The sequence below is a fragment of the Plutella xylostella genome, chromosome 21 (assembly GCF_932276165.1).
Source record: "Plutella xylostella chromosome 21, ilPluXylo3.1, whole genome shotgun sequence".
Lineage (NCBI taxonomy): Eukaryota > Metazoa > Arthropoda > Insecta > Lepidoptera > Plutellidae > Plutella > Plutella xylostella.
This window is the reverse complement of record NC_064001.1, coordinates 6,720,659-6,747,654: the sequence shown is the minus strand read 5'-3', so window position 1 is coordinate 6,747,654 and position 26,996 is coordinate 6,720,659. Positions and strand designations below refer to the sequence as shown.

At 37.7% G+C, this 26,996-nt stretch overlaps 2 protein-coding genes across 7 annotated transcripts in view; one reads left to right on the top strand and one right to left on the bottom strand.

Annotated features, from left to right (window-relative positions):
* LOC105393727 (furin-like protease 2) overlaps positions 1-26,996 on the bottom strand; it is a 173,804-nt gene that overhangs the window by 95,676 nt on the left and 51,132 nt on the right. The window lies entirely within an intron of this gene.
* On the top strand, positions 518-5,073 carry LOC125490158. Its single transcript, XM_048628527.1, has 2 exons — positions 518-1,534; positions 4,953-5,073. Exons 1-2 carry the CDS (start codon positions 648-650, stop codon positions 4,963-4,965), a joined length of 900 nt encoding a protein of 299 aa, XP_048484484.1. The 5' UTR covers positions 518-647; the 3' UTR covers positions 4,966-5,073.

The window sequence follows — 26,996 nt, the reverse complement described above, 5'->3', positions numbered from 1 at the left end:
GTTGGAATAATGTACAAAGACTTGTTCATACTTTTTTTTGACTGATTGACATGGAGACGGGACTTCTGGCCACATAATACACACATATAATATAGAATGTACCGTCAACAAAAGAGATAAGAATCCAGTAAGGAGCAGTTTGTTCCTAAGATTCATAAGTGAATTAAATAATAATTTTAAATAATACACACTAACTCTTCTTATTTGTTGGTGACAGCTACCCCTCTTCAGTTCAGTGTTTGAGCTTGAGATTCCCCATGAAGGTTTTAGGTCGTACTATAGTACCAAATACCTATGCTAGATGCCTACTTATACATATATCTTGTGCTGACTGTACGTATTAACAAACAAACATGTTGTATAATAATACGTACAACCGAGATGTTAATGCGTGCGGCACATACAGGATGTTTTGTTGCGGCAACAAAACGCTAGTAGAAATGTGTGGCATTAATTAAAGAGGGCACGGAGGCTGCGGCGGCTCACCTCGCGGCTTCGTCTCTGGGTAATTATGGGATGTATGTGGTCGTGCGAGCTGCGCGCCGCAGTAATAAACCAGCCTTCGTTAAGAGTACACTGTGTTTAATTGCTACCTCAACCTCATACATATCATCTGGCGACGAATCGTATCTACCCGCGTAAATAAAATGTCAAATTTTATTGGAAATATCGGCAATTTTGACTACAAAGTGCAAGATTGGAAGACTTTTTCAAGCAGATTGCAACAGTTTATTAAATTAAATGATGTGAAGGAGGACAGTAAATGTGCAGTGTTGCTAACTCATCTTAATGATGAGTCGTACCGTCTGGCGCGGAACCTGGTGTACCCGCGCGACCTGGAGGCGGTCACATACGACGAGCTGGTGAAGACGCTCAGCGACCACTTCACGCCGAGTAGGTCTACCTTCGCCGACCGGGCGAAGTTTTATGACGCAACGAGGGGAGAGTACGAGGCGGCTGAATCATGGGCGGCGCGGCTGAGGGGCCTCGCGATCAACTGTGAGTTCGGCACCGAGCTCGACACTCTGTTGCGAGACAAGTTCGTGCTGGGCATGAACGTGGGAGCTGAGCGAGATCGCTTGTTCGAGATGGACGCGAAAACGCTGACGCTCTCGAAAGCGTTGGAGGTGGCTCAGCAGGCGGCCAGCGCGCGACAGGCGCGCGCCGCGATGGTGAAGGAGGAGCCGGTGTTCCGCAGCAGCAGCAGCACGGCAGCGGGCAGCAGCGGGCAGCGAGGCGGCGCGGCGCGAGCGGGCGGCGCGGCGCGAGCTGGTGGCGCGGCTGCCGCCGTCGCGAAGGGCGATGGCGAGCCGCGCTGCACGATATGTGGACTAAAAAACCACGAAGCTGGAAGGTGCCGGTATAAAAATTATACGTGCCAAAAGTGCGGTTTAAAAGGTCATTTAAAAAAGGTGTGCGGGGCCAATAAAAGTGCATTTTATAAAATGTGTGAGTGTTCCGATTCCGATGCAGAAAGAGACGCAAAGGTTCCTCAGGGGGACGATTGCAAGGAATGTGCCCTGTTTAATTTAAGGTATGTTCAAAATGATCCGATTATGTTAGACGTTCAATTGAATGGTGTAGATTTAAAAATGGAACTTGACACAGGTTCAGGTAAAAGTGTAATCTCAGAGAAAATGTACAATCAGTATTTCAAAAATATTGCATTAAGGAAGTGTGAGCTTAAATTATGCTTTTACACGGGTCATAAAATCACGCCCATAGGTTATTTCAATACCAGTATACAATATTTAACGGTTACAAAAGAAATTCAAATTATTGTTGTGCAAAATGGCGGACCACCGTTACTTGGGCGTGACTTTATGTCAATGTTTGAAATTTATTTTAAATCTTCACTGAACAACTTGCGCACCGGTCAGAACAATAATGATAAGGTAAAACCGTTAATGGCCAAATATCCGGATCTGTGGAAAGATGGTTTGGGACGATTTAATAAATTTAAGGTTGAATTGAATCTTAAAGAAAATACTGAGCCAAAGTTTTTTAAACCACGGTCGGTACCGTTTGCCTTGAAAGCCAAAGTTGATGAGGAACTCAATCGATTAGTAGACATAGGGGTCTTAGTGCCTATAAAATTTTCAAAATTTGCTACTCCAATAGTACCGGTGTTAAAGGAAGATGGCAAGGTTAAAATAGCCGGTGATTATTCTATAACACTCAATAAAGTACTCAATGTAGATAAGTACCCTCTACCACGTATTGAGGAAGTGTTTGCTAAATTAGGAGGGGGTGAGCATTATTCTAGGATTGATTTAAAAAATGCCTATAATCAATTTGAACTTTCTGAGCAGTCCCAGGAACTAACCACTATTACTACGCAGACGGGGTTGTATAAATATACGCGATTAGTCTACGGCTTAGCCAACGCACCGGCAATTTTTCAAAGGTCAATGGAGACATTACTTATGGGTATAGAGGGGGTCAGCGTCTGGCTGGACGACGTGTGCATCACGGGGCGCGATGAGGAGACGCACCTGCAGCGATTAGAAGAAGTACTTCGAAGACTAAATGACGCGGGCCTTCGCTTACAAAAAGATAAATGTGAATTTTTTCAAGACAGTGTGACTTACTTAGGGTACGTTATTGATAAAAACGGGTTGCGTACTTGTGCTAAGAAGGTGGAGGCGATAATCAAGGCCCCTACACCGTCCAATGTATTAGAGCTGAAACGATTTTTAGGGGTAGTAAACTACTATCGGAGTTTCATCCCTAATGCATCTTCGCTAATGAAACCTCTCCACGAGCTATTGTGCAATGAAGCACGGTGGGAGTGGGGCGCGCCGCAGCAGCGCGCCTTCGACAGCGTGAAGCGGGCGCTGGCGGACGAGCGCGTGCTGGCGCACTTCGACCCGGAGGCGCAGCTCGTGCTGTCCGTGGACGCGGGCCCGGGCGGGCTCGGCGCCGTGCTGGCGCAGAGGGACGCCGACGGGGTCGAGCGCCCGCTCGCCTTCGCTTCTAGGTCACTGGCACATAGTGAGAAACATTATAGCCAGATACAAAAAGAAGCGACGGCTATTATATTTGGTGTAAAAAAGTTCCACCAGTATCTGTACGGCCGGCAGGTACCATTTATACTTAAAACGGACCATAGACCTCTGCTATCAATATTTGGTACTAAAAATGGTGTCTCGATTATGGCCGCATCACGGCTGCAAAGGTACGCGATAATTTTGTCGGCATACAACTATAAAGTCCAATATATAACTAGTCATAACAATCTAGTGGCCGATTATTTTTCTCGCGCGCCATTACCGATAAGGCAAGACGAACAAATAGAAGAAACTGTATCTTTTGTTAATTTCTTAGATAACAGCGTTGCTCCGGTCTCGTTTGCAGATATTCAAAAAGCTACAAACGAAGACGAAATATTACAAATAGTCATTAAGTACATGACTGTAGGTTGGCCGAGGAAAATCAAATGTAAAAACATTATGCCGTTTTTTAACTGTAAAACGGAATTAGAAGTGCAAGACGGTTGTTTGTTACGCGGCCATCGAATTGTTATACCATCGAGGTATAGGGAACGCATGTTGAAAGAATTACATTCAGCTCATTTCGGTATTGTTAAGACAAAGACAGCAGCACGTAGTAAGATGTGGTGGCCAGGAATCGATCGTGACATCGATCAGCTGATCGGGTCCTGTTATGTGTGTGCTTCCACTCGCAGTGCGCCGCCGCGCGCGCCCCCCGCGCCCTGGCCGCGCCCCGCCGGCCCGTGGCAACGCATACACATAGATTACATGTCGATAGGACAGAAAACCTATTTAATAGTGATAGATGCCTACAGCAAGTGGTTGGAGTGCATAGAAATGAACAGTTGTTCCACCACGGCACTGATTAAAAAGTTAAAATATCTCTTCAGTATATTTGGAATTGCGGAAACAATCGTTTCCGATAATGATGTAAAAATAAATTCTACTGAGTTCATTGACTTTTGTAGGTATAACAGCATTAAATATATTAATTCTCCCATATACCATCCGTGTAGTAACGGCCAAGCAGAGAATTCTGTTAAAACTTGTAAAAAAATGATAAAATGTATACTGAAGGAAAACGATAATTCAGGAGCTCTAAATGATAAGCTATTAGGGTTTTTATTCGAGTATCGCAATACGAGCCATTGTTCTACCGGCGTGTCGCCTGCGAAGCTTATGTTGGGCCGAGACTTACGGTCGAGATTAGACGCTATATTGCCTAGGCATAAGGTAGATAATGATGTTAGTGATGTACCAAACAAGCCGTGCTCTTTAAATAAAAGTAGGCAATTTACAGTTGGTGATACTGTATGGTTTAAATGGTTCGTAGGTAGAAAACCCTTTTGGTCATTGGGGAAGATTGTAAAAATTTTAGGGAACAGAATGTTTGAAATTTTTTGTTACGATTATAATATTTCATGCAAACGACATGTAGACCAAGTGATGAAATATACAGGCTCTGAAACTATCGTTAGTCCTAGTACTGCTAACATTGAGTTAGGCAACAATACCGGATGTGAAGTAGTGTCCGAAACATCTCAGGCCGAGGAAGCGGGTCCGGGACCAAGTTCTCAGGTGTTTGAACCGACAATTGCACAAACTGATAAGCATGGTATGAGTGTTTCTGACCCTGCCTTACTAACCGATGTCAACACGGCCGATAACGATAATAGTGATGAATGGCAAGAGGCATCAGCTGACTTAGTGTTAGCGCCGCAGTCTGAGGATAGTGCCACAGATCCGCGGTCAGAGCAGTCACCTGACCTTCAGCCCGAGCCTGTTGCTCAAACTGATCATTATAATGATAGATTAAGGCCTAGGCCTAAGAAAATTGTATATAAAAAGTATTTTTAAGTAAATGTACTTACCTATTATAGGTACCTAACCTAATTGTTTAGTTATAAGTACTTGGTTGTTATCTATTATTCTATTAAGTATATTTCGATTTAATTGCAGATGTAAAAATTAAGAGGGAAGAATTGGGATGTATGTGGTCGTGCGAGCTGCGCGCCGCAGTAATAAACCAGCCTTCGTTAAGAGTACACTGTGTTTAATTGCTACCTCAACCTCATACATATCAAATTAACCCCATTATAATATACAGGGTGTTGCAAAAATTAAGACAAAAATAAACTTCTTATACCTACTTACTTACTAAAAGCTACGTTGAAAAGTTGTAGAGTAAAAAGTCCTTCATAATAACTTACTAAGTTTTGTGAGTTCCTTCGAATAATAATAATGGAACATCCTGTATGTATGTACCTATGTACAGGCACACCGTACTCAGCTAGCTGATGACCTTAGATATAGATGTGTTAGTGTTTGTTGATGGAATGCTTTGTAGCCAATCTGATCACGGATATATATACTAGAATTTGACATATTTATAAGGACAGCCTTATGAGTCTAAGTTTGAAGGCTATACAATACTTAATTAATTTATTTTGGGCATCAATAGCCCATTTTATAAAATACACACATGTATACATTTTCAAACAATACTAAATACAGTGAAACCTGGTTAAGTGAGACTTCAAGGGTCCTGCAATATCGTTTCACTTATAGAGGTATTCCACTTACCCAGTGTCTCAGATATACAGGTAGGTATAAATAATTATCTGTCTCATTTACCGAGGGTTCCATTAATAGAGGTGAGAATACAGGTTATTTCAGTAATACAGGTGCGATCATTAAATAAAATTAATTAAATATATATTTTTTTTTCATTAATTTAAATTCAGCACAAACTTCTTCGCATGTCTTTCTACTTCCATAAAAGGATATTAAATTCAGTTTTTCACGTAATGATAACGATTGTAGCTAACGTTTTGGCATTTTTCAAATTTAAACATCTGTATGAGAGTAAAGCGAAACGAAAACTGAAGGTAATTGATTAATAAATACATTGAACTGAACTGAAGCTAAAAATTTGTACTTACGAACTTGGAATTACGTGTGGAATTTGTGGGTAGAATAAGAATGAGTAAAACAAACAATGTTATCTCAGTTACAGAGGTTTATGCATATAAAATTTACTCGCTGTCTCAGTTATAGAGGTAACTCACTATGGAGGTTTCTCACTTATCCAGGTCCCACTTAACTAGGTTTCACTGTAATACAATACAATCCTCTTTATTTGCACCAAAAAAAACAGAAACAATACAAAATCAAACTTAAAATAAGAACAGTACAAAAAGGCGGCCTTATTGCTTAATGCAATCTCTACCAGACAACCTTTGGATGAAACAGAGTTACATAAATTTAAAAAATTGGATTAGAGTAGTTGTGTTAAAATACTTACAAGCCTATAATACATAATCCTTTTTTGGCATAATTTAAATATGTTTTAGTTTGCGCAGCTAAACTTCGCATGTTCTAAATATAAGCATTGTTTTCAATCTCCAATCTAGTTGCGTGCCGTGCGTGTTGCGAAGCCTTAAATGTTATCAGAAGTATTGCATGGACCCTTCATATATCCCCAATTTTCGACCCTCATATGATTGAAGTGCCCCAATAGAACCTTCTGAGACCTTGCCTGACCTCGTTGGATATTGTATTGTTATTGTTGTATGTATCATATTGCTAAACAACATAATTTTAACTTTTACATTAATTTGTGACAAATGAATTGTATGCAGAGATATACTGTAGATACTTTTAAATTGATCAGATTAAACGGCGATGTAAAGGATGAAAATTAAAATACTATAAATATGAGGGAGAAATCGACAAAGCCGGACAGGAAAACCGCTGCGGCCGAAAGCCTCGGGCAAAATAAAAATATGTACAGAACGAAAAAAGGGCTTTCTGGCGGGAAAGTTTCACGCGGATCCTTTCATAACTTTTTGGGGAAACCTTTTTTGTCATTATTTTATTCCGGCTCATTTGACTAAAAGAAAGTCCGAGCGCCTACGTGTATCGTATACATACATATCTGCGGTTGTGTTTTGTCATATGAAATATGTATTCTTACCCTAAAGTTTGACTTTCCATTGTGACGGGACAAATTGGATTTGTGTCCCATTATGGCAAACTTTAAATTAACTGCAACAGAAGGATATGGGACGGCGAAGTTGGTACAAGAAGTTGTGAAACTCGACGAAATTGTAATGAATGATATAGTTAGAGCAGCGGCGTGGCTTGTCAAGTCGCGGGCCGCAACTCCGGCGAGCCCGCTCTATAGATGACTAAAACATGAATAGGCCATAACAGCTATAATCCACCGCGGCACCGGTCTATCCAGCCCAATGCGGACACGGCCAAACGTGCCTGTTTCAAATGCAAATCTTACGGTTAGCCGTTATTCTAACTTGCAAACCTATTATTGTATCTACGGATATTTAGAAAGGTATACTATATGCCTGCATATAAATATAGGTACAATACATATTGCACAGGGATAATGAACACTTCTTATGCAACTAGGTATAACTATGATGTAACCAAACTTATGGCTACAGGGAATGTATCTCATATTAATAATAGCTGAACCATGAAGCTGCCTTGCCTATATCTGTATAATTCCGAAACACTCTCCATTATAATTGTGCCGGCGAGGATTAAAACCAGGTGCGGCGAAGTACAACAGTACGCAGCAGGTAGATATATGTATTTGTATATACTATTCTGTTAATTACAGGCCATGTGGTTAGTTTCATGAAACGGCCCACTTTAGTGCTTTTATCTAAAAATATACAGCCGGTATTGCGTAAATTTGCGAGAATAATTGTGTATGCCTGCCTAGACGAACATTTAGACGCAATAACGGGTAATAGCGCCGAATTTATTATTTTAGGGTTCCGCGGAAGAGGCAGTGAGCACCGACGAAACGAAGGAAAAATCCATTAGCAGATAGATACGGCCTCATAGTTAGTAATAATTCAACGAAATAATTTTCCCCATGTGCATAGTGAATGTTACATACTAGATACGTATAGGTATGATAACGAGGAGTTGCTCCTCATTACATTCCATAGTGCCGAGCCGAGTACCTAAAGAATATTTTGTTTTGAATTGTCTATCATAAATTAGCTTTCGTAATAAAATATATAATATTATGGAATACTTAACTAAACATAATTTATACACTTACCTATTTTTTTTTCTCTTTACCCGGAAATGATTTTTACGCATAACCGAAACCCTGCATAATAAAAGTTTGCGCTCACCCTGGCCACCATTTCCTTTTAAAGGCATTAACGGAACGGAAATTTTTAGGTGGAAACAAAAGTAATTTGGGCAACGTTTTACGTGAAACAGTCGGGGATCCATCAAGTTTAGTCTCGCATTATTGTAACGACTGTAGCGCCGGCTGAACCATCATTAGCTGTGCACCGCTTATTTCGTGGTCAAATCCAAAATTTAAAGCATGCGGAAAATGTCTTTCTCCTTCTTACGCTGAGTTGCAGATAGGAACTTAAGCTAATGTCGGCATTAAATCTATGCATGCCTCTTTCTTTCCATATACTGTCAAAGCAAGGCAGCTATACATTTAAGGCCTACATTAGCTTAAAGTCCCTTTCTGCAACTCAGCGTTAATGACAATTAGTATGGTTGCCTAATTCAGGGAATGTATTATGTAGCAACTTTAACTTAATAGTACTAGACTAGGAAGACGTGACAATACTTGAGGTGGCTAGGGTTTGTCACGGTACTGACATGAAGTGCCAGTCTATCGCTGACAGGCCCTGGTGCGCCGGACTACCGGCGTCTAGCTAGGATAGGCTCGGATCCTTAGTTCCAATTTGACAGATTTATCATGAAAGTGGAGCTTTCAGGAGCTTGGCCGATGTCCAAATACATTAGCTGATTTAGTTTTCAGAAAACGATGAAAGAAAGCCGCTTTGTGTATGTCAAATTATGTGTTAGTGTTAATTCAGTTACGCTCAGTGTGTAAAAACTAAAATACAAACAGATATAATTAATTAAATGTTAACATAATAAAATACGAGTACGTAAGTTCAAGATTGTTTTTTTCCAAGTTCAAGATAAGCAAGAAACATTTATTTTCATTACCGACAGCAAAAGCCACTACAGCCACAGTCCCAGGTGTTACAAGACCCAAAAATAATCGGATAGTGAGAACGCACGCCACTTTCGTCCGATGGCTACCGCGCGATAAGAATGTAAATTGTACAATTTGCAAAAACGTATGAAACGACATCGAAAGTAACGTTTTTGGCACATCCTTTCACTTTCGTCGAAGAATCGTGTCTTGAGTACGGCCGTTCAGAAACCGGATTGTGTACGTCTCGGCTTCAACATACGTAATCGATATAAAATTCGTAATAAACTTGTGTCTTGAATAAAAAATATTTAGGCATATGCCGGAACAAACTGTGTTATAATTTTTATTCTTTTAAATAGTAGGTAAGGGTAAGTATCCTAAATACATATTCTTTGTAAACTGGGTATAATAGTTTTTGCACTTGTCTAATGACAATGGAATGCTCTAAGATGTTACATATTATTATCTCTGTTTATAAGTTTGGTTTTTTTTAAACCACTGATATACCATTTATGCTACGTTGCCACGAACCGATACACACAACCATAAGTCGAGCTAGTATCAACATTGTTTTAGTCAGAAGCAAAAAAATAGGTTACATATCGCAAATTCCATACTTCACAACTGGAGCTACGGTCTACGGGAAACGTTCATTGTTGAAATTCCATGTCCAAAGGCAGTTCCAAATCGCTTCTGATTGGTCGGCTAACAACGCACGTCACAGTGGTAAGTGGATGACAGGCAACCGGACACAGAATGCAGACGGCTATTGGTTAATTGGCTTTATCTGCAGCTACAGGCAGCGGCACCGTGCCTGCTGTGGCTTTTGCGTACAGCCTCCGTATTCTGGCTACAGAAGCATCTAGAATGTAATCGAATGTTAGATTGCAGTGAATGAAAAACGCCTTAAAACGCGTAGATTTGCCAAAAAAGAAGTGCCTGTTTCACCCTGGGTGGATGAAACATCTGTGTGATCAAAATCGTGTCATATAGATAGATAGACATGTGGTCTTAACTAATACCTAACGTCCGATGATTCCATAATAATGTTGACACATCTCTATATGCACATCACATTGCATATATCAAATCGGAAGCGCTCGTCTGGATCATTTACTTATTTCAACAAACGCGCAAGACACGACAATGCAGGATCTAAATGTTTGTTTAGTCTGACCATGTCTGACATACCAGCATTGACAGAACTATCGATTAAATTCCTTAGGCTACGACGAATGGATACAACCTTGTTCTAGATTTGCCAACATCAATTACACCTGCCGTTATTATATTGTTTTGTTTTTTCATAAAATTTATAAAACTCATAACAAAGTACTAGGCGCAAAGAACGCAGCAGGAGTCTCATAAAATGGAAACCTATAGAGACAGAGGGCCAATGGGGAAGCTCCAAACGAATTTCGCAACGCCTGAGATCATCAATCAAGTTTAGTCTCGCATTAACGTAATGACCGTCGTCCCGGCCGGATGTCGCCTTATTTTCTTTTTTTTTCCCGACGCTTCCCAGAGGCAATTTGGTACACGGTACAAAGTTTCCGCACTGATGGAAATCTATGAAGGATAACCGTCGCAGCTCCACTTATTCCTTTTTCAAAAAAAAACTAACAATGTTTCTGTTGACACGGTTATCAATCTTTGTGAAGTAGCGCCCGGAATCGAAAACAATCATTCCTGCGGGGCCATTTGTTAGATGACTGCTATTTATTTACCAACGACATTGTTTGAAGAGAAGCTCAACAATATTCGTCTGCTGTTAGTCCATGTTACATTAAAAACATTGTTTTCATATTTCATGCCTATCTCACTGGCACAATCACTTTTTCAACATCACCAAAGGTTAATTGTATACAATCAAAATTGATTGTATAATTCGTCTTTACTTGCCAAATTATTATTTTTATGTTCATTCGATAGAAAGATATGAATCTTTTAATATTCTTAATAAATAATAATACCTAAATGCCACTTTTCTATTGTCTAATCAATTGGATAAGTATCTTGAATGATGATTAAACACATATAAGCCATTACGTGGAACGTGGCAATATCAATTTGTTTCAGTTTGTCTCTATTAATCTCATGCTGAGAAAATCGATTCGATGCGAGGAAATATACAGAGCTAAATTAGATAGGTCATTTACTTTGACAAGATTAGATTAATGCGTTACCCTAAGAAACAAAACACCTATGGTAAATCGACGTATGATAGTCCGGCCAAAGCATTTTTAAGAAATGAATTGTGCCTTTTTATAACATTACAATGCCTCATTAGGTACATTAGAATCCATCTATAGCCGTGCTTGACATTCGGATTTGTTAAAATTATGGTACATACAATATTATCATACACAATCCAATATTATCTCATAAAAAATGTATAATGGCAAAAAATTACAGATTCAGAGTTACATACGATGAACATACAATATGCATACAATCGTGATAGCACTAGCGACACTAATCATTTAATTACCTCAAATATTAGCACCAAAACAAACATGACGATTATAAAAAGAGGCGTACTACCTTCCTTTGAATTTAGCATTTTGAAAACTAAATTAAAAACTATTGAAAATTTAAAATTGTCTTCATCAGTGGTTTATTTGATAACGTAAATATCTTGACACACATCAGCTGATACATCTTCTGTAATTTGTATCATGATGGTCACACTCGCACTGCAGGAGCTGCATTGTACCTATATTCTATTACACTAGATTTTGCCACGAGCTTATTTAAAAGGTTTACCCATACCGTTCCCATTCCAGGATAAAAAAATCTATGTACAAATAGCATAAAAAATGCTCCAGCCGTTTAATCCTTCTAGACATTATTTTGACTTTTGTTTCATTCCGTAATTTTAAATCTCTCGTCAAATTCAAAGTTATTGTGATAGATATTTCAAATTGACAATAACATAGCAGGAGCAGTACGCACAGCCAACACACGAGTCACGCACTAATAAACAAATACGTTGCGGTCGTAATATATTAAACTATCAATAAAGGATTAGCCACCCAAATAGTTCGTATTTAACCACATTAATACCAATATTGAGCGGTAAATCAAAATTATACTGCCATATTGGGGAATTTTGTTTTACACGTTTGGCCGGGTTCGGTCGTGCATTCGGAAATCCGGCATAAATGTGGAATATTTTTTAAAAGTAAAGATGCGTTTAAAAACTGTTGTGGCTGTCTAAATTGACACAACTGAAAAACAGTTCCGGATAACGGACGCTCTAGGGCACTGCGTACTTCAATGTCGGAAATATCGAGGTAGCCGAGATGATATTTAACAAACTGTCTTCATGTCCTGGGTTTCCAACAAAAGTCTAGTGTTTCTTCCGTAATGACTTCTTATATACGTTTTATACGAAATGATTTAGGACATACATAACACCTATTTAACTGCATAGTGGTGCCTATTCCAAAGACACAAATATACATTTTAAAATTTAAAAGTAGAATTTCCACCTAAGTTTTTTTTTAAATGATCCTTTGTAATTGCTATCAACCTGGAACTCCCACAGGATAACATTTCAAAGTGGATCAAAATTCACACTCTAGCAAGTCCAACAGAATCAACAAATGCAACCTGTTTTCCACCAACTGCGGTGAAATTCAAGAATACCGGATAATAAATAACATTCATGAACGAGTTTTTGATGACTCGACGACTATTACGGTAACTCATTACATAATTTAGCCTACAGCCGAACACGTGCCGTGTGACGTGTTATAATTATGTTATAGCCAATTAAAAGATTATTGGAAGAAAGCTATATTTTTTTAACGGATCCTACTACACTGCCGGGCAATGATAAAGTTCCACTCAAAAAATGGCGACAACAAACGATTCCAAATTTATCAGAGATTTAATTTAAATTTGGAACAAAATATTACCGATTTTGGTTGATAATACCCTGATGCTCTGTAAAATGTACTTCAATGTTACAGAAGACAGCATTAGGCTAGTCTTTTCCGTTTAGAAGTAATTTGGTGCTTATATCAGTGGAACCTTTTCATTGCCCGTGAGTGTATTTACCAACCAAAATCCTGCACATTAAGAGGTTACGTTAGTGTAGATAGTTGCATTTCATAAAACCATATAAGAAGTTTTTTTTTCATTTAGGTAAATGGTGGACTGTATACTGATATTACTGATATTGCCTTATAATTTCCGCCACGACGTAGGTATATTACACATCACAATGGTACCCTACACGATACCGTCTATGTTTCTACAACCACATTAAATACGTGAAGACCTCCTGTGAACTAAGTTGTAGCATGCTATAGCATGGTTCACAGAGTTCATCGTACAGTGAAGGAGATTAGACAGTGTCTCGTGTCTGCTCTCTCACTGGGAGCGCCACGCCACTGCGACGATACTACCACATGAACCTGATGGGGGGAATCGACGAACGAGAATCGACACCCAAACGGCAAGCTTAATACAACGAGATAGAGTTGTGGTTGGCGCTGCAGATTTTGGTATTCCGAAGTTTCGGAGCGCTGCGCTAACTACGCAACTTTAAACTTTAGATAGATAGATATATTCTTTATTTGTACACATACATAAAACACACAGCACCTTACTTTACCTATAAGTGCGAAGAGTGCTTGCCTTGGTGTTTGGTTACTTTTATTTAGTGGACTTGTGTCCCAGTCGAGCTGTTGCACGACTAAACGACGTGGCTTTGTCGTCACGATAATTCGGGACGATTTATACCGTCGAGTGCAACGAACTATCGCACGCTACGTACAAACTGAGCCCAACGAGGAACAAAGGTCACTTCTATAGGCGTTGAAAAACTATGTTAGCTTCTTGAACAAATCTTCGTGAAAAATCACAGCGCTTCATGTCATGTTATGAAATTGAAACGTGAGTGAGCATTAGATCTCACATAAGCATATATATTTTTAGTAGGTACACCATAAATTACATAGTTATGACAGACTAATTAGAGATTGAACATTTACTTTACCTCTTAAAAGCCGGTACCAAATTGATGTGCATTTTACAATGAACTTACAAGCACTAACCTTGCAAACTAACTAACCCAATGTCCTATGTATCAGGTAATAATATACTTCACATAATCTTCTGAGAATAATGTGTATATCAATATTTCGTAATATTTTTATATTTGTAATTCCTCCTGCTGTGATAATCCTGCTACAAAACATTGCAAAAATCTAACAACCGAAATATTTCACTTATTCATGGCGGTAAGATTAAATGGCTCGGCAATTGATAAATGGACTGTAAAAACCTGGCTCACTTCCCCTTCCCCGGCACAGAAACGATTTATTATCATTGATTACTAATTTACACACAGCTAAAAAGACGTATCATGTGATATCAGTTGCAAAAATCAACATAGAATATCATATTGCACCGCCTATGTCAGCTTTTGCATAATTGAATACGCCGGGCATATTTTTAATTTCATCTGCGATATATCCATCAGCAAAAAATGAATTCATTATTTAATTTGTGGATAAACAAAACGGGCCTGGCGGAGTACAATATGGCGGATAAATATTAATTCGCATGCAGCGAGCAAATTGGATCGGTCACGTGACCGCCCGCCGTGGATAAAACGACTGCAAATATTGCATTCGTCATAATACCCACTCTACAACGTCACTCTTTATGGACTCATGGTAAGTAAGTATACTAACGTATAAGTAAAATAAATCAGCAATGTTACTAAATCACCTAAATTGTTATGAATACGTCCTCACGTTCTAAGCGAAATCTTAGTAAGAACTTCATCTGCCTTATTCTCCTTAGCCAGTCAGTAACCAACACAAGCCAAGCTTTGGAATACACATTTCATGGTAACGATGACTACCCAGGGTGTTACTTCTACCTAAATAAACTTCTAACCGAACGAAAGTGATAATATTTTCATACTTCGTGGATACGCAGAATTATTACCCTCATACGGATTCAAATGTCCATTTAACGGCTGGGAATTTCTTTCTATTTTCTCCACCATTCCATCTTCGTAATGAAAGGTTAGTGGCGGCACATTTCCTAGGAGGAGTATTTAATTACATTTCTCAGAGACAAATGGTGTTGATATCTTTGCGCGGCTTGAATTGAGAGAGCTTGAGTGGTTGGCCTGTCAGAATAGTTAGTCAAAGGAGAAGCGTAAAAAGGGAATGCCTACAAGAAAAACATAGGTATGAAACAATTAAATTAAATAAGGAGCCTACACATCACAATGGAAGAGAAAGATGGGTAGGGGCCAGGGGCGATGTGCGGACGTGAGAGGAGGGATAAGAGGGAATAATTTGTGTAAATATGAAAAAATACGGGACTCCCGTCAACAGCTTCTTACAAACATAGCAAAAGACGTGAAAGTTTTTAAATATGGATGGATGCATGTTTGTCAGTCATTCACGGGAAAACGGCTGGGCCAATTTTTACTTTATCCAGGAATTTTCACGAAAAATCCTTTTAAGGCGAAGCATAGCTCGCTAGCAAAGCAAAGCTTATAAAATACTAGCTGTTCCCGCGCCCTTCGCTTCGCCTTAAAAAAGTTTTCCCGTGGGATTTCCGGGATAAAAAGTAGCCTATGTTTTTTCCCAGGGTCTACACCGTATGTATACCAAATTTTATTCAAATCCGTTCAGTAGTTTTGGCGTGAATGAGTAACAGACAGACAGACAGACAGACAGACACAGTTACTTTCGCATTTATAATATTAGTTAGGATAAAGACTACTACACACTTCTCCGAACGCGCGTGTGGACGCGGCGCGTGACGTTGAGCGATGCGGGCGGACGGCCGCGCGGGCCCGCGTCGTGAGTGATGCACTGCCGCCGGGAGCTCCGGACCATGTGCGGACCGGCCTCTACAATACTTATATACTCACGAGCAATGAAAAAAATGCTAACATCAAGCGACCCGAATTTTTTCAGATATTTATATTTTCTAGTTTCTTTAAATAATAATAATAATACATTTATTTTCAGATAACAAGATCCATAGTACATGCAATGTCAATCAAATTAAATTGAATACCTTTAGATTGTAAGAAGGCTCTGAATGTTATTCTTCGTTGGCTAATCGCTGAATCTGATCAATTTCACAGTAAAAAAAGTATTTATATAAAAAGCTTAAGTTTTAACATGTCTATGAGTTTTCACATTCATGTTGATATATAATCATAATATTAAAGCTATTAATAAAAATATAGGTAAGCTAGCAGCTGAATGTTTCTTAGTTTTTCTCACCATTAGAAGGTTGGGATTACGTTTTACATTACTGTTCTTCTCATACAATTTATTTAATTTAGTACTTAATTCAAACAACGCCCAATAAGATTAAACCGCCCCACACCGGATCTTAATGTAAGACTGGCGCTACAATTCCTAGATCTATTAAGTGTAAACACTAAACTGTATTAAACCCAAACGGGAACTATTGCCTCGGTAATAGCATTCTTGCTCTTGGCTTTAGTCACTCAACGACTGGGACCTAGTTTAAGATTAGTGCGAAAACAGACCTAAATGTTGGCAGCCGCTGCGATGTAGGGTACCAAAGTTTTACATTGCTGGGAAACTTGCCTCGCCCGCCGGTCAGACGTAGGAAACCTTTTGTTGGGTGTGTTATTTGTATTCTTGGTACTGTTATTCAGAGGAAATGGAATAATCAAGTAGGTCTAATAAGGATTGCTGAATTGATTATTTATGTCGAGGTTATTTATGTACGTTGCATTTTATGAAAAAGTACATACTTATATTTTTCTTTGGGTTTCATAATACCTACGTATAAAAACTGCAATTTAAGCAATTTCAGTATAAACAAATATTAAATCCTATGTAGACATTACGTATACGTAGTTTAAGTTATGCATGAACATGAAAATTAAGCAATACAAGAAATTGCTAACAAACCTATAAAGCAATTAATCACGAGCAATTATCATAAAATTTTTATTGAGCAACCGCAGTTGGCTTTAGCCTCCACCATTCGACAGAAAAACAACAGAAATACAAAACCATATCATTTTATTTTTGTTACTCGAAAAAATATTGCTAGTACAATTGGCAATAACACTATGAAGTTAAATTTTACATCGAACTTCAAACAGCAAACAAACAACAAACTGTCGGTGTTGTTTCGAAAAACAAAACGTGAAATGGATCGGTAATAGCCAAAATGCGCTCGACTCATAAAAAACAAATACTGAAATTACGTTAATCATTAGGGCTTCCAAATTTTTAAATAAGTATAGGTTTAAAAAAAATAAGCTATGATTCAGACTTTTCAAAACGCATTAAAATTGACGGACGTTATTCATGATCATACTATCCTGAGTTGAGCAAGTAAGATACGAGTACAAGTTAAGATAGTTAATACGGCCTAAGGTATTGTTCTACAATCTTCAGCCTACATAAAGGCGGCCTATAACACTTAAAACTAGGCGACTGTAGGACACGACCAGCTGTCGCAAGCCAACGTGGTCGCGGCTTACTAAAGCGAAGATTGGCCTACAAGATTATGAAAGTGCTGTAATACCAATTTGAAAGGACTGGACAAATCTAGGTACCTTACAAAGGGTACAAGAAACAAAGACACAATTTGTACAAGCGTTTATATTACTCAAGCACGCACGAGTGTTTCCTTATCTTTTTATTAGATCTCATCTTAGACACTGGCATAGTTATCCCTTTTATAATATTTTATATGGGATGAAGTATCGTTGCGAAATGGGCTCCACGCAATTTGCGTGAAACTGATGTATAGAGATAATAAATATAGGGCGGGAAATGTCCACTTTGAGTAGCAGAGAAGACGGTTTTGAACTTCTATGTTCATTAGGTACGAAGGTGTGTTCTTATTTTATGGTTTTGGCTATATCTACATATACAGGTTTTTTTCCCAAAATATTAATTATTTCGGAGCAAAATTTTCTTCGTTACTTTTATATTTACTTAATTTATAATAATAGGTACCAACTATAAAATATAACGAAAATATTGTAACATAAATATATGTTATATTCTGAACGCATCAGTGACTTCATGGGAAAGTTCAATCAGACATAGTTATTAATAAAAACTTGATAGCACAATAAAAAGTACAAGGCATTCAAGATGACTTGTAAACATTTAAACCAGATCATCCGAGTCTCACGACAGTGACAATGAACGCTCAGTGAAAGACATTAGCCAAATTGCACAACTAAAATAAACACAATTATAATGAACAAAAATAAACAAAATGGCATTCTCTTAAGACAAAGTGAAAGTTAGACATTCAGAAAGACGCTCTCGATTTTAAAGACTCAAATATAAAAATAATACGAATGATAAGAATAATAAGAAATAATAAGAAATGACTTAGTATTACACTAAAACAAATCCCCCCTTTCAAAGACCAGTGTTAATTAATGATACTTACTATAACCGGACTATTAACTTACTTTGACTTCATATCCTACCTATGTATGTAAAAATACTTATTTGAAGTTTGAAGCTGGTTTGAATGGTGAATGATATCTCGAACAATACAGAAACTCGTGACTGAGGTACTAATGTATACCTGTAGTGTCAAAGTGCATCCGCGCAAGGTAACTGATATTACATTCAGACTATTTCAGACTATAACTTCAAGTTTCACTGAAACCAAGTAACTGATAAAGGTTAGTAAAAGTACTTATGTAAATGTTATAGATATAAAAGTAATAAGCTCAATTTTTTGGGAAAACTAACATGATCCATCTATACGAATACGATGTGGTAGTTCTAAAACACAAAATGAAATACCATACACACTACAAAGAGATGAAAACCAACGATATCAATAGTGTTAGTAATTAATAACTGTATCGTAATTAATAGCACAGAAGAACACTATTATTAACGCGACATTATTACTCTAGTTTATATACAAAGTGAATAACAAATTAAAGCCTATTCAAGCCCAGATGATCTAGATAACCCACTAGATTGACTCCGCCCTATCTTTCAATTAATCTGTTGAATGACTTTTAATTTGCGCAGTCACGAGACTATAAAATTCAAATATTAAAGGGAGGTTATAATGTAAATAAAACTGAAAGCACTGTAAAGCTTTACAAGTCTTTTAGTTTCAAATTGTGGAGTTATCGATGTATTGAAGAGTTTGCGAGTGTTTTTCAAATATACCAAATTATTACAAAGAGTTTCACAAACCGTTGTTTCTTAAGGATATGCTATAATATGATGAATCTATTAGGTTTATTATTTCTATTAGGACATAGTAGCCGCTATAGGCGTTATGCTTTCAATGTCTAGCTCACGCCTTGTTAATGTGGCATGCACGAATTATCTTTACAGTTTACAATCAAACGAACCACCAACCGTCGAAGGCATTACCAAATTACATTTAGTTTTCCTGCAAGTGTGGGCTCACATCGTCACATCACTGTAAAAGACCAATTCAGATCCACATTCCGGCTCCGACATCGCCTCGGCTTTCTTTGAGTCTTCCGGCGCGACATAAAGAAACAATTCGGCCTCCGACTGATTGTCCGACGGACAATTGCGAAGGAATCCGAAAAGGAACGGCGGCGGCGCGACCGTTGCTATCGACTTTCTATTTTATTGTGTTGCTAACGCGACATTGATGGCGGCACTTATTGCACACCGAGGGGCTTTTTACTCGGGCACGGCGCGCGGAATTGCCCATTTGAACCGAAATATCTATATCGGAACTGCAGCGCTGTAGATATTGCAGCCGTAGGTACGTAGAATTCTGCTAAATTTACCTCGCCGTCGAAACTGCAACTGTGTAATGTTTAATAAATGACGCAGGGCCAGCTCTTACCTGAAACAATGCATGAAGATTTTATTAGAATAACGTCATAAAGTTGATCAAGATATATTATTATATTATATTATAATATGGTAGAGGTTAAATTAAATTAAATTTATGTTATTAGTCTTGATTGGTTTCCATGGTATGAATCCGTATTTAAACAATAGATACCAACTTGTATTCTATGTTGTTTGTTTGCTGACATACAGCTTATATAAAAGCTATTGTTTAAGTATATATAAACACGCACTCACGCCTTGTACTTATGTGCTCCCTTGCGGGGTAGGCAGAGGTGCATTGCTGCACCCACTTTTCGCCAGAGTGTTATGTTAGTCCCAATGTAATAGGGGGCGGGCCTTTTGCCATTTTACGGGCACATCCAAGACCCGAGAACAAATATCTGTGTTTAAACAAATATCTGCCCCAGCCGGCAAGCGAACCCGGGACCATCGGCTCAGTAGTCAGGGTCACTAACCACTACGCCATTCGGTCGTCTAAGTACCTACCTATATATAGGAAGCGATTTGGTCAAAATGGCCAGGCGGGTTAAACCGTTACAAAAACGTACATATAATGCAAATAATTACAGATATGACTTTTAGTAAATTCTGATTAAAAACCAATTGGTGTGGAAAACATTTAAACAACAAATATGAACACACAGATAGAGAGAGTGGAAAAAATCGGCAATTACTCTCGTTTAAACAACAGCTATAAAATACATGGGCAAATCCGCCCGAGCAGATGATGGAACATAATACCCAAACAACGTTGACAAGTTTAATCGAAAAACAAACAACCAATAACACAACCCCGTGTACGTTATAATAGGCTTTTTATTGAGCTTTCCGAATTAACTTTGTTCAAAAACATCGATTGAATCTAATTTAGACATTTTGAGATTGGAACGATTAAATTATACTATATTATTTATCTATTTATTTAATACTTTATTGCTCAAAGATGAGATATAAGTGTACAAAAGGTGGACTTAATGCTAAAAGCATTTTCTCCCAGCCTACCTACAGGATATTGTACAAAATCAAATCAAAAATGGTTTATTTACACACCAAGTATAGCCAATGGACAGTGACAAATATAAGTGTGAGTAATTGTTCAAGTTAGAATCCATTTCGTCTGACTATACTAACTGATGATATTAGGTAGAGCACACGAAATTCCAGTGAAGTCCACATATTATTTTGTTGGTAGAAATTAGATTAAAAGTTTATGTTAAAATTCAGTACAGGTACACTTTGCATATTTTAAGAATAACATAAGGTTTAGTTTCACATGTAAACACAATTAGTATTCACATGGTCACATGGGGTACGGTTAGTTAAAATGAAGGATACAGTAAGAGATAGAGTTCATTTACTGACAGGGTGCAAAATACTAGTACAGTGCTCCAAAATTGATAATGCGCATAGAAATCTTTGACAGATCGGTTGTTTTCGATTATGTGACACATGATATTGACTCCTATTTCTTTCCAACAAGGTGCAAACTGCAAGTGTTTTTTTAAGGCTCTTACGATTTAATGATTCGGGTGTGAAGATCTACATGTGCATTATTAATTTTGGACAAGTGTACATGGTTAGTTATAGGTAGGTTATTTTGAAAACGGTGACCACGAGCCTTGAAGTGTTCGTAACTATCTTGTATATCTATAATTAGATTAACTATACAACATAAACGCATTCAAGTAATATTTTAAAAAATATATAAGTAATAGGCATTCATTTAAATGCTCAATTGTATTACCTGCCGCTGTATGCGCTGAAAGGGACGCGGGCGGATTGGATCACGGATAACGTAAAGAGTATTACGCTTAATTGTAAAAGGTTAAAAAGGTTCGTATTCAATTTTATTGATGCCGTTCAAAGAGTTTCACAAAATTAACTTTCGCGTAGAAACCTTTTACGCAACTTTATTTGGGGGTAGGTATAGGTAGGGTATTTTTAGCTGTAGGTAAGTAATAAAAATAACAGAGGTAATTTCGATGATCCAGATGAAATATTCTGGAATATTTTAGCACTCAAATAGCACGACCATACTTACCACATTAATTATACGAGTATATAGCAGTTTAAGAAATATAATATGCGGATACGTAATATTAAGACTACCGTCAATGTATGTGTAATTAAAATACCAAACGCAAAACTGCCGACAACAATGTCAATTTTTATTGTTACATAACAATGTTCACAAGAACATAGATATTACTTCTTGATAAAAAGCAATACCACAGAAATAAGAAGCGTGACCACAAATACGTAGCGGTAAGAAATTGAGCAAACAAAATGAAGCACGCCAAGATATATGAAGACATTTATTGAGCCAGTTTGAGTCTTCACAAGTTTTATGGAGCGAGGATAGGAAAGCACAACTTTTCTATGTAATAGCAGCGTCAATGATATGTGAACGACTCTTGCCGGTAATTCCAAAACTATCTGCACCTAATAAATCGCAATTCTCTTGTGAAAACCGGCGCAGGAATACGTTACGCGGCGCGACACTACATTTGACATGTCATCAGTTCGCATATCAACTTTTCGTTTCAAATTTCGAACATATTTCGAGCGCTGACTTTTTTATATTTCCAACCAGCCAGCAATATTTCCTTCACCGGCAGCGACAGTATCTGATACGAGTGTCACGCACGTACAGCGGACATCAATTTGGGATGTCGCGCGGACAATGCCCCGGACACTATCTGGACAAAGCCGCGATACAATATCTGGGCGCGTGTCCAGATATCGGAGTGTATCGTGCCAATCGGGACTATCGGCAGCTACGTGACGGCATCGGGCGCTGTTAAGCGGCGCAATAACCGTTCTGGACAGGGCCCTGTGTCTACCCTCGAGGACCTTGCACCCTCATTTACCTACGACCCACATGTATGGGAATATTTGGACAATTTTAAGATGATACGTCATACATACGCATTCATAAATGTTAAAATAGGAAATTGGGAATTTAATTCTGAACACAATCAATTAGAGATGCACAGAGTGCAATAAGGAACAGAACATAATAAGAAACTCAATAAACCTGTTTACCGAGAGATCGGATTTAAAAGCTAAGAAGATGCTAATTTGCTTCTCGACTCTCAGTTGTAAGTAAACCGATTAATTAAGCTCTTGTTTCGCAATCGACTGTTTGTTACTACTTTTAATTGGCTACTTAAACTGTTAGAAATGTTATAATCGCAAACTTACGAACTATTCTTTCTTTTACAGAAAAGATTTTTTATATATTTAGAAAAGCGTAGCGTACTTCCGAGCGTTGATCAGCTTCAAAGATAATACAGCCCGTCTATTGAATGGATTGCTTGAGTAACTTTACAGAGGAATAGAGCGACATGTTCGCCGCGATCACGGGATCCCACCGTGAACGTGTACTTTACGTGTACGAACGTCAAACGTATGACATGTTCAGAAACAAGAATTGATGCGCGCAAATTTTATTATACAGAATGTTGCAAAAGTGGTATACCTACTAAGCCGAAAGCGCAGCTCAGAGGGTCATTCTGAACAACCTTAGAACAAAGTTTTTAAATTTCTTGCATAAAATTTTTGCTTCTCAATAGTAAAGAACCACGCAGTAACATAATTATGATTAAAAAAACGCGAATTTTTCATAAGTCATAAAATAAAAGTTGTTCAGAATGATTCTCTCAGTCACCCATTATCAGCTAAGTATACCCTTTTTGCAATACCTTGAAGAATTAATATCTATATTCGTAACGATTAGATTACATCCAATTGTAACAGCTAAGGGCTCTGTACAAGAAAATAAAATCAATAGTAATTTGCAAATAATTTGGGTCAAACTGCAACCCTACAACCTACAACGAGGATGGAAACCTGAATCGTGCTCGGAAGTTAGATTTGCGGGTTGACCCCGAAATATGGACGCCAGGGGTCATAGCTTTGTGCCAGTCTGAGGAATTATTGATGGGAATAATACTATTACAATTTAACTACCGAGTATTTCAGACCTAATCGATACCACTGCATAAGATTGCGTAAATGATAAAGAAATCAAGCATAGGCCTTACGAAACTTTGGACTTTTACAAACAATAGCAAAGTAAGACGATTTACAGGTCTATCCCACCGTCAATTTTCCACATTTTTAAAGAAAGGGACATAAAGTAGGTAAGTTGTAACCTTGGTGAACTTGGTTATTTACCATTATTAACTAGTTAACATTGAGGGTTGTGGATAAAGTGATAGGTAACAATTATGTAATTTTAAATCGGACTAACAAACAAGGATTTCCCGTGCTTGCCGACAGCAACAAGGCAGCACTCGCGTCTATTTAACGATCCCACTTAAGTACTAAGTAGAGAGCTCACGCAATCCCAAGCTTTATCCAATTTTGTATCAACAGATTGAGGGAAAGTTTACTTTAGTTTACCATTCGAAAGGGACTTGCCGATTCAACACGGTAAACACACGCCATGCAAACCTGTTAGACTACAAGGGCAACCGAAGCTGACGTGTTCCCCGAATACTAAAGTGTCATCTTGACGACAAACAATTGAAGGGTTTGTTGAACAATAGGGAAGTAGGTAGTCGTATGGCATTGCATTGATTTCTTTATAAATCCTAATAGCCAGATGATTACTTTATTATTTAATAGATTGATGCACTCAATTGTATGTGTTTAGTGTATTAAACCTAAACAAAGATATAAAAAATATCTATGACGAAGTTTTATCCCAAAAGTATGACCTATAACAATACGTAAATACACCTAATCAGCATAAACAAGGCAGGCGCGGATCCAGACCTCAAAATAGGTGATGGGCAAGTACCTACAAAAAAGTTGTTTTTCCTTGCCTTGAGGTACTTATTGATATCAGATTTTTTTGTAGGTTGGTAGTGATGATATTATGGTTATGCTAAATGCATTTTTCCACATGGAAAAAAATAATAATGAAGCGTAACCCGAAATCATCACCACCAACTTATAAAAAAACATCCATACCTCCAAAGTGATAAAATAACTAATTTATAATATTAATCTCCCATGGTGTGCGAGACATTTAGGTGATGGGCATGCCCACCTTGTCCATATAGGTGGATCCGCGCCTGAAACAAGGCAAATCAAATCACGTTAAGTGATTTTCTCATCGATTAAACATTGTATAACAGAGGACGGCCTGTTAAACGAGAATGGGAGTAAGTAATAGCTCCTATTTGTGTCCTCACGGTTGTTTAGTTTTATTGGGAAAGGGGAATAAATTATTGGCCTTTTTTTATCGTCCCGCGCGTAGTCGCTTCGCATTTTATGCGGTGGAGAAAACTAAGCTGCAAGGATTCTTAGGAATAAAAGCTGTATACATACTTTTGTTTGGAATAACTTAATAATACTTTTCACGGGGTGGAAGCACGTATTAGTTCCTTTTATGATTAAAAATGTTAGCCTATAATGTATTAATGATGGACATTACTGATTATACAATTACATATTATAAGTGCCATGAATAGCTAAGACATAATACTTTGGTTACCATCCTATATAAAGTAATATCATTTTAGAACAACGAAATCCGAACACCTGAAAACCCCCATTTTCATCCACCTAGCGCCATCTGTCCGCGTAACCGGGAACTAACCAGTGAAACGGCAGCAGCCGAGGGCTCAATGAATGGACTGTAATTGGGAGTTGGCACAGTGAGCCTTTTACGATCAATTGTGTCTGAGTGCTCAAGTCTATTCCATTTCGATGGAAACTATGGCTGCAGCTTTATGAGACGCCTAATGAAGCGGAGTGCTGATGCCGTGGCCCGCCATTTCTGTAATGAATGGACATTCGGAACTCGCAATGAGAGCACATGGTTTCAGATTTGTGATGTTCATTTAGCAGCCATACTTGGTATTATTAATGCTGTACTAGATATAAAAAATCTGCATTAGTTTTTAACAGCGATACAACTTGCCTTATCGATTGTGAGGAGACATAATTATGGTAATATGATTATAAAGGTAACAAAAACTAAAAATGACTTTATTTTATGATTTTTCGATTCCATAATACAAAACACTTTTTGAACTTTACTTTATCATAACGGGAAGGTAATTCGTCTGACAGCTGAACTTGATTTTCTCGTGGGAAGAGCAGACAAAAGTGATAATAATAAATAGTTTTTGCGCGGCATTGTCTCCATAGGAATTGTCTCTATACGGTGGGAGAATATCACAATGCATTGCATTGCATAAAACTAGAAGCATCTTAATGGAGCTACTGTCCTCCTTGAAGTGTGTACAGGTCACCATTATAATATTATAGGCATAAAAGTAATAAAAAAGTACATACAGGCGAATCGAGAACCTCCTGTCGATTAAAATTTACAGGTTGCCAAAAAACTAGACTTTAGTGCTGTCAAGCTGTCAATCACCTTATGCATCTGTCAAGCCTGTTTTTGTCGCATTATAATATCCTATACACTTACGGAAATCTTTATAATGTTCGTTATCATTTAAATTTAACCACAAATCAAATGTCTATCAAACAAATGATGAAATTGTATTATATTAATACAATTGTTAGTACTGTTTTGTTCATAATGAGATTTAAGATTTTCCAATAAAGCCAAAACTATATCATCTAAATTATTCAATTCACAGGTAATGAAATGATACGTTAATGTCTCAATACTCAAAACACAGCATTAGCAGGTAAGTGTATTAAAATAAACGAAATACGAATACCCATCGAATTCCGACGCATGTTTGCAAACTAATAATATAATGAATTAGCCACAGTTCCAAAGAATTAAACAAATTCTTTTCAAAAACAATATAAACAGTTATTAGTGTATAGTAATTAAAATATATATATAGTGACTAAATAAATATATATAAAAGATAATATTATAAACAAAAAAGACAAAATAATTTAAAACTTATCTCATAAAAATGACCACTCTTCAAAAGGCACGGACATAAAGTCTCTGGAGTGATAATCATTTATTAAAAAAAAAAAAAAACAGTTATTAGTGAGCCAACAATGATAAAATAACTAAATAAATAAAAAACACAGTGGACATGCAATGCATGCACACAATTTTGTAAAGTTGGTCACATACACTTCTACGACAGAGTAAAGTTTATGGTTTTTGATGCGGTGGGCAAG